This window comes from Physcomitrium patens, chromosome 13 (assembly GCF_059467195.1).
Source record: "Physcomitrium patens ecotype Gransden chromosome 13, ASM5946719v1, whole genome shotgun sequence".
In the NCBI taxonomy this organism is placed as follows: Eukaryota; Viridiplantae; Streptophyta; class Bryopsida; order Funariales; family Funariaceae; genus Physcomitrium; species Physcomitrium patens.
Genome location: NC_143422.1, coordinates 24,412 through 33,361, shown reverse-complemented (window position 1 = coordinate 33,361; position 8,950 = coordinate 24,412). Strand labels below are relative to the sequence as shown.

The 8,950-nt window shown below is 44.1% G+C and overlaps 1 protein-coding gene and 1 pseudogene across 4 annotated transcripts; both read right to left on the bottom strand.

The window, feature by feature from the left end:
- Nucleotides 1-1,039: 1,039 nt before the first annotated feature.
- On the bottom strand, nt 1,040-5,173 carry LOC141045382 (casein kinase 1-like protein HD16; annotated as a pseudogene). Its single transcript, XR_016506174.1, has 9 exons — nt 4,986-5,173; nt 4,759-4,833; nt 4,538-4,607; nt 4,201-4,387; nt 3,893-3,959; nt 3,645-3,774; nt 3,268-3,490; nt 3,009-3,143; nt 1,040-2,793 (listed from the first exon to the last, which is right to left on the bottom strand). The product of XR_016506174.1 is annotated as a casein kinase 1-like protein HD16 (transcript).
- LOC149987891 (uncharacterized) lies at nt 4,565-7,843 on the bottom strand. Of its 3 annotated transcripts, none has more exons than XM_090255090.1 (6): nt 7,096-7,843; nt 5,607-6,804; nt 5,286-5,368; nt 4,986-5,052; nt 4,805-4,845; nt 4,565-4,653 (listed from the first exon to the last, which is right to left on the bottom strand). In XM_090255090.1, exon 2 carries the CDS (start codon nt 6,194-6,196, stop codon nt 5,894-5,896), a length of 303 nt encoding a protein of 100 aa, XP_090111216.1. In that variant the 5' UTR covers nt 6,197-6,804; nt 7,096-7,843; the 3' UTR covers nt 4,565-4,653; nt 4,805-4,845; nt 4,986-5,052; nt 5,286-5,368; nt 5,607-5,893. The 3 variants fall into 3 exon arrangements, with proteins under 3 accessions (XP_090111216.1, XP_090111215.1, XP_090111217.1); XM_090255089.1 differs by having other exon boundaries at nt 4,986-5,030; XM_090255091.1 differs by having other exon boundaries at nt 4,986-5,030; nt 5,321-5,368.
- Between the last annotated feature and the right edge of the window lie 1,107 nt (nt 7,844-8,950).

Below are 8,950 nucleotides of genomic sequence, written 5' to 3'. Positions count from 1 at the left end.
AACCTGCTCTTGGTAGCCAATTTCAACTGGACCTGCTCTCGGCAGTCGATTCCAATTGAACTTGCTTTGAGTATTATCAGCGTTGGCATCAAGTTCAAATGTCCAAATGTCGCCGATGTGCCGACACCGCCGACATCTGCTTGTATCCCCTAGCCCCTAAGCTTGCGCCGCTTACTGTAGCGTCGCTTGCAACATCCCACGTTACCCTCATGACATCGACTTGCTTGCAAATGACCCCGCATTTGCCCCCATTCTTGAACCGACCTAGGCGATGGCGGAGGCGACTTCGAGGGAGACAACGGAGGGCTCAACAACACAGCGTATTGCTTGTACTTGACTACCGTCAACCTGGGCGATGAATTTTGCGATGTCACATACCCTGCACCCGAGTCGACCGAGCTCGAGTACCTCGACAAGTGGCTCGGATCGTGACCTGCCGATACTACGTCGTAAGACAAGCTCTCATATCCAAACGCCCCATCATAGCACGCCGTTGCTCTAGCTTGCGGCGACCCATCGTAACCTCCTCCGCTTCGACCTCTCGTTGTAACTGCTTGTGCCGTTGCAGGCAGCAACCGGAGCTACTTCAGCGTGTGTGCAAAAAACACACACCCAAATGACGATAATTTTGCGCATCTTTGCACGGTTGCATCTAGTATCGAGCCGAATGCAGCCAACCCTCGAACACTCTGTGCGTGAACTTGCATGCATCGCCTCTCCGAGAGCTTTCCTTCCAAAAGTCCAAGTATGCCGTCCCCGAGTAGTGGTACTGCCACGGATCGCAATGCTTAGCTTTGTCACCTGGGTGGACAAACGGGCACTCCGTTCAATCATGGATCCTCCCCCTCGTCCATCGCTTTACCTTGAATTCAAACATCCACAACTGGTCGACCCATATATGTCCACCACCGGCTATGCCTCCTCGTCCTTGTTGTTCGACGGCAAAAACTTATTGAATAGTGCATGAAAAAGTGTCGGTGACCCCAGTGACAATTCCCCGGTTTCCAGCGATGATGCCGACCTCAAGCTCAACCCTCGTAGGGCCGCTTCATCCGCTCCACTTCTCGCTTCCCGCTCCCCGCCTCAATCAACGATTCCTTATCCAACATCGAAAACCCTGAGAACTCACCCCTCGACACCGGCAAGCTCGACAGGCTCAAAAAGAAATTATTGAATGCGTGCAACTGCACGCTCTTCCTGCCCCTCAAGTTGTGGCTCTTCTGATACATCCCACCCAACGCGCTATCTACAAGCACCTCATCGACAGGACCCCGACCCTCAGCTTTCCTGACTCACATTTTGAAGGTTACAAATTGTGTCATCTTTTCTTGTGTTCGGTGTGAGAAGCATACAGCATCTTCCTTTGTTGCATGTCATGCATGCAGGTGGATGCTTTCCGTTTTATGATTATTTTCCATCTCCATGATATTAGACTAGAAATTTTTTCACCGGGATATGGTTTTCTACAGAGTCGAGTTATGGAAATCAATTGGAGTTCTAGTGGGAGGACTTGATTCTCATGTTGGGCGGACTACATTAGAATAGATTACATCGAGTGTAATCATAGAATCGTATGGTATGACATCTGTTCAACCTTGGTCATCTCATTGAGCCTAGTATATAATCCGTCGACCTCCGCCAATTGGGAACCATACATACACACACACACACACACACACATGGAAGCATGTAGAGTTTTAGACACAGGTTGACATGTTATGCAGGTGGTGGAGTAGACAAGAATTGACCTAATAAGGAACATGCGAAGCGATGTAATGTCCCTCTGTCTCAAGCTCCTAATTCAACCTAAAACACAACAAAAGAACACAATCACTCACCGTAGAAAATACACACACACACACACACACAAAATAAATAAACAAATAAATAAATAAAACAGAAACAAAAAAAATATAAAAACAAAAAACAAAAACAATGCAAATCGCCCCACGAATGCGTCAACTTCACTTCGAAAGAAAAAACAGATCAACACAGGGCAGCCAAATTTTGATCCAGCACAGGATCACCTCCAATGCTTGGAGTTCGAGCTTGGAGTCTGGTTCACCTCGCCTTACATCACAACTTCATCTTTGACTGGATTAGGTAAACCTAGTTTAGGATTTTAGGATTTTAGGGATTAGAGGTTTTGCAACACTCGCAAATTGTGAAGCTCAGTTCACAATTGCTTTCATGCCTCCACTCATTCTCAACGCCACAATTCAAGATTACTGGCTGCTGCATACCTCAGAATGCAATAGCTTTCATCATTTCATGTGAGCCAAGGGAAGCAGCACTCCTTCACAAATAACCGACACATTCTATACAACACAAAACAAAAAAATACAAACAAAGCCAAATACACAAAATGGACCGACAGCCCGAACAAAGCAACAAAATATATAAAACAAATGTGTCATACAAAACTTGAAAACCTAGAAATGAACAAAAAGTCCACATTCTCCATCAACACAAAAATCCCAACAACAACAACAATAACAACAACAACACAAAAAAAAAAGAAAAAAAAGAAAAAAAAGAAAAAAAACTGTAATACCTTCCAAGAGACCGCAGGCAAAATCTTGCACAAAATATATTTCTAAATAAACCCACTTGCATTCGAGGACGGGGAATACATGCAACAGCTCATGAACTTGAGCAGTAAATCCTATCCTTGTATCCATAACCAGAGCCCATAGATTTGTACAAGAAGCCACACTGCTTACATACAAACCGTCTTCATTATCCTTTTCCACGTGCTCCGTAAGCCGGGAATCAGCTGCATCGTAGTAATACCTGCACGTTGAAACAAATGTAGGAATGAAAGTTCAATAAATAGGTCTGTCCGAATCCAGGTTGCTTGCTGAAAGTAAATGCATGTCGTAGAAATCAGAATAGCTGATCGACATCCAGGAGGACAAAGTCAAAATCGACGATACACACATGACTGGGCTCATGCCTAACTGAGCAACATCACACCACATCAATGACGAAAGCTCACACCGCCTTACCTCTACTTCATTTGGCCACCGAGCATTGTAAACGTTGTAATCCATTGAGTTGCGGGCATTCCTAACTGGATCTTTTTCTTAGGTTGGTCATCCTCATCTTCTTCAACATCTGATTCGCCCTCTCTTCTGACCAACCTATATGGAACACTAGAAACAAAAGGCTTTATTAATACGATGATCAAATGAAGAGTAGGTTCAAAAAAAGAATCCTCAGTGTAGGGACAGGAAAAATGAAGCAAAAGAAGGTCATAGAATGCACCTTTTCAACACCGTCTGTGTTTATGAGTCTCACAGTAGGATTAGGACTCAAGATGGAATCAAAGAGTAGAACGAGCTTGCCGTGGTTTGGCTCTTCATCGAACTTCATATTTGCGACCATCTCCAAAATGTCTGTTTAAAAACGGAACCGAGCAAAAACAGCACAGAATTTCAGGAGAAGTTGCCATTTTCTTCTTCCACACCAGAAAACCTTTGTTGTCGCCCTACAAAACCAAATATATAGAGTACGTCCAAATAAAAAATAATGAGAAGGAAGGAAGGAAAGGAAAAATAAATAAATAAATAAATATATATATATATATATATATCGCATTGATCACTTTTTCATTAGCTACTAGCTACAAAGTTGATCAGTACCTGATAACCTTGCCAAGGAAGACTACCCCGCATAAGGAATATCAAAGTATAAGCCAGTGATCCCAAGTCGTCCTTCCTACTCCCAGTCCTTCCCATATGTGTATGCACACTCGCATAGCGAACAGTTCCACTGCATGTACGATAATTACACAGAATCAAAATATAGCTCAAAAGTAAAACAGTCGCTCCCAACCGCCAAAACAGGAATGGCAACTACAGATCAAGACAAGGGGGGGGGAGCCCCTCACCGAAACACATCAGGCCTTTGGTCATATTCTACATGCTGACCGGTTGTACCATCCCTCCATCGAGTAGCTGCATATATGGGAGAAAGACGTTAATCTTGGTGTGAAATTGACTTGTGCATGGACGTAGCGGTAATAAACTCATCCAATTCTCAGTCCAGATGCTCTTCATGTAACAGTTAACAGATGTTAAAACAAAAAAATAAATAAATAAAAAAAAAAAAAACAAATGTAACGCCAAATTGGAGCAAAGGAGGTTGCTAATGTGTGAACAGAGAACGAATTGCAGCACAACGATACTGAAAACTCACCAAGCCCGAGATGTACATGAAAAAGCTTCTTCTCTTCAGGTGTATTGGGTTGTCCCAGGAGAAAGTTCTCGGGCTTCACGTCTCCATGTGCATACCTGCTCAATCAGAACGAGCTGCCCTAAATACTTGCGCTTAACCCCGAAGAGTTCCAGACATCCCGGAGACTTGGCCCAAGTATATCCATGACCTACAGCATGTGAACGAAGTCGAAATTGGATTAAAATAAATAAATACATACATAAATTAATAAATAAATCATGAGACAAGTTTGAAAAGAAGACGACTACATGAAAACTAAAGGTCTGCATGGACTACAATAATTCAATAGGTGACTCACCATGACGTAGTAGTCGCCTTGTCGACCTTTGCAATATACGCGATCAACACCATGGCTGCCACCAAGAGTGCTGGAGAAAGAACCCGCGCCAACCATGGAGGTTTAGGAGACAAGCCCTAATCACATTTGAATGATGAAAATAAGAAATGCAGAAAGGTAATTGCGACACTAGTAATCACATCCCAAGAGTGAAATCACAATGGTATGAGCTCGAGACGCACTTGTAAACCTGCCACTCGCAAGGAGGACCATGATTGCAGCCCTTACCACTCCGATGCTCGAACTTGCTCGAACTTCAACTCCGCAACCTGCACAAACGAGTTCAACGTGAGTACAAAAACTTATTACATTAATACCTATAAGACCTCGATGTAATATGCAGAGCATCTCCCAAACATGCCGCTGCGACCAAGGTTTAGAGCAAAACAAATTGTAAGAAATTGAATACCTCAACGGCTTGTGGACCAGCACGCTCCGTCCCACCGCTCCGTCCCTGTCATTACGTTGGCCGATTCCTTTATGCAATGTACCAGGTTTAGGGATTGCAGCAGTGAATGAAAAACAAGAACCATGAAGAGGCTTAAAACAAACCCCATGTTCATTGAGCCAAAAAGTTGTCAAATCTTCTAATTCCATCCCAAAACAAATTCAATCCTAAACCAGGTTTCAACAATCCATGAAACAATTAAATTGGGAACCATGCACCACACAAATATGGAAGCATGTGGAGTTTTGGACAGCATTTTACATGTTATGCAGGTGGTGGAGTAGACAAGAGTTGACCTAATAAGGAACATGCGAAGCGATGTAACGTCCCTCTCCTTGAAGCTCCTACTTCAACCTCAAACACAACGAAGGAGCACAGTTACTCACTTTAGAAAACAAACAAAACAAACCAAAATAAAACAAAAAAAAATAAAAATAAAATAAAAAATCGATTCAAATCGCCCCAAGAATGCCTCAACTTCACTTCGAAAGAAAAACAGATCAACACAGAGCAGCCGAATTTTGATCCAGCACAGGTTCACCTCCAATGCGACCAGGTTTACGAGCTTGGAGTCTGGCTCACCTCGCCTCGCCTCGCCTCGCCTCGCCTCACATCAAAACTTTGCCTTGCCCTCAATACGTTACTTGGTTACGGTTGTGAGTCTGAACATAATACTTTCGCATTCGGGGATCTTCACTACACATGCAACTAAGTGCATTTCACTCCAATACTTTTTCACGTCAGTGTTATAATTATTTAAAATAGAATTTGTCTAGCATCAAAAAACAAAAAAACCAAAGAGTAAATACAAATTTGGTCTATGGGGACAAAGAATTCAAGAAGTTCGAAGGAATTCAAGAAATTTCAATTCAGAATTTAGAAACTTGTGCCGAACTGGGACTCACGCCGGGACTGAGAGTCACGGGACTAGGGAGACTCGTGCCGGGATCGAGGCTCGCAGGACCGAAACTCGCGCAGAGACTGGGACTCGCAGGACTGGGACTCTTATCGGGACTGAGACTCTTACCAGGACTGGGACTCTTACCGGGACTGGGACTCGTAGGACTGAGACTCGCGTTGGGAGTGGAATTCATGCCAAGCCTGGGACTCGTGGAACTGGGACTTGTGTCGAAACTGAGACCCACTCCGAGGTCCGCTAACTGGTGTCGCATCCGATCCACACTCCCATTGTGAGGGTGGGGGTCTCGGTTCCACTGCGAGTCCCTGTCCCAGTTCCTTGTTCCGGTGTGTCACTCCCTCCCTCTCCCACCATGCATCATTCGAATTTTCTTCCCTTTCCTTCCGGTGTATAGGGTGAGATTGGGCACCGGGCACTGAATGTTTGTTGCTTGTCTGTCGTTGTGTGGAGGAGAGTGAGAGGGTCGGTCTGAGCACATGCACTGAGTATTAGTTGCTTGTTTGTCGTCGCTTGGACGTGGGAGAAGAAGGGGGGGGAGGAGGAGGGTTTAGGGTTTAGGGTGTAGGAAAGAATGAATCTGATGCTGTAAGGGCATTATTGCCACCATGGAACTCATATGTGCCCTTTGTTCAATGCGTCCTCCGTGGGAATAGAAACTGTCGATGAAGTTGTTGGTTGCAGTGCAAAGATGGAGTTTTTCTTTTGGCCACATTTCATAGTGGTAACTAAGGAGTAACCAGGTTCAGCCACGGCTATGGTTCCATCAGTGCTTATCAAAGTGGGACAGAAAAATCTGTAAACTTGGTCGAACGAGTCTCAAGCTCCGTGAAAATGATGCTACCAAGCAAATTCCCACTAAACCTGGGACAACACAAAAAAGACAAGTCTTGAGCTCCGTGAAAATGATGCTACCAAGCAGATTCCCACTACACCTGGGACAATACAAAAAAGAAAACACTCGAACTGTACTGGAAAGCGAAAGGCAAGAACTGCTCCAAAATCGCAAGGCATGGCTTCTGGGACGGGAAGAGGCGAAGCGTCTGTTGGAAGTAGAACGAGAGAAGGCAGCCAAATTAGAACAGGAAAAAGAGGGGATATTGGTTGACCAGTATATTGGATTGAAACGGAAGAGTTACGAGCAGAAATAGGAACCTGGGAAGCTGCTGTAGTCACAAAATTGGAGAGTGACCCAGCCAGTATTGGTCGGTCACGGATGTCTGCCCCACCTGTTTCAACAATCGGTGAATTGGAGGTGAAGGTGAGGCAACAGCAGCACCAATTGGGAGCAACCAGGTTGTCAGGATTCTGCAATTGGAGGCCCAAGTTCGTGAATTGGGTTTAGGGTACGATGAAGACTTATCAGTCTAATCGCGGAGAGAGCCGATTGAAGTATCGGAGGAGGACGAGGACTCATCATTAGAGCCAGAACCTGTGGGGAACCACCTCCAGTGAATGTTGGAGTTGACCAATCCGGCGAGCCCAGAGTGGTAGAAAATTTGTAGGGAAAATCACTAGAAAAGGTTTTACCAGTTCATTGTTGGCGAGGACGCCGCACAGTTGGGAGCGGGGCCAGGTATAATGGGTAGGATTTCCTTTTTGTTGTTGTTTTTTTTTTTCTTTTTTTCTTTTTTTCTTTTTTTTCTGTGTCTTACAATACATTGTATGTAGGGTTAAGAAAAGCCAGTAAATTGATGAGTGGATAGTTTAGAGGGTTTGATGGATGATTAGGAAGGAAAAAGTAGTCAACATCGGATGTGTAATGTTTGGTATCCGGGGGTAAGTACGAATCTGTTGAAGAAAGAAGTAGAAGGGGCCCAAAAACTATGAAAGCGTAGAGCCCGGGGCAAGCTTGGTCCTATCTCTTGTTTGTCTTTTTTCTTTTTTCTTTTCTTTTCTTTCTTTGGTTTTATTTTCTTTTGAGGTAACTCCAAAGTCGAGAGATTGGGATCCGTTCCGATTGTTGAACAAACGTAGATCAAGAGTATTGTGAGGAGAAATAGAAATTGAATCTCTATGTTGTTGAGTGAGAAATCGAATTCGTGAATATTGAGTTCCGTTTGGCGGATTGAAAGCCGGTGACCGAAGATATGGGTGTGGTTCAATTGTCAGGGACGATGTTGTGCCGTATTGGCTGTAATGGTTGAACAATGAAGGACATCCATATAAGAGATGGGTAGAATTGGATGCGTCCAGGTTTAGAATGTGGAAGAAATGATTAGTTTCGGAATGTGTTATCAGTGTGAAGATATATATCCAGTGATGGGAACATAGTCAGTGGATATGTGCGGTCCGTCAAGGCAATGCAGTATTACATGATATGGTGTCATGAGATGGAAGAAAGACAAGTGAGTGGAATAGGAGATTTGTGGAAGACGAGATTACAAACGGTTCATATTCGACTGTCAAGAGGAATGTATGGGTGGTTGTAAAAATTGATGTCATTTTAGATTCGGAGCAACATTTCTTACGTAACCGCTTTTCTCGACTAAATCATCCATCCTACCTCCTGAATTCAGTGCCCGATGGATGATTCATCTATTTCACCAGGTTCTCTAACCAATGTCCGACAGAAACCAGGTTTTCTACCCACTCTACAAGCATAACCTTTGCACAACAAAACCAATTCATGCTCCTCTCCCAAGTGAGTTGAGATCGTTGCAACAATCAATAGAGCCCATAGATCTCCGCCTAGCATGCTGGTAACCAGGTTTTCATCACACGCTCCATCTAATTCATTGTGTTGTTAAGACGATGATATCTCCCAACACTCCCCTTTGGTTGGATGTCAAGGCGCTCCCGTAAGACATTGCAAGAGAAACAAAGAGCCAGTGACTGAAATGAGCTTCACAAAGATAAATTGAGCGACCAGACAACAATGATTGAGTACTCGCTGAGGCAGCATTGCTACCGGCACACGCAACTGTCACCCTGAATCCTGAAAATCACCCATCTGAATTTCCCTCTGTTGTGATATTCAAGCTGCTCTTCACCAGGTATCCAACTTTCG

What these genes read in the sequence shown, in the direction of transcription:
- LOC149987891 (XM_090255090.1), bottom strand. Translation starts at nt 6,196, where the DNA reads ATGCGACACCAGTTAGCGGACCTCGGAGTGGGTCTCAGTTTCGACACA.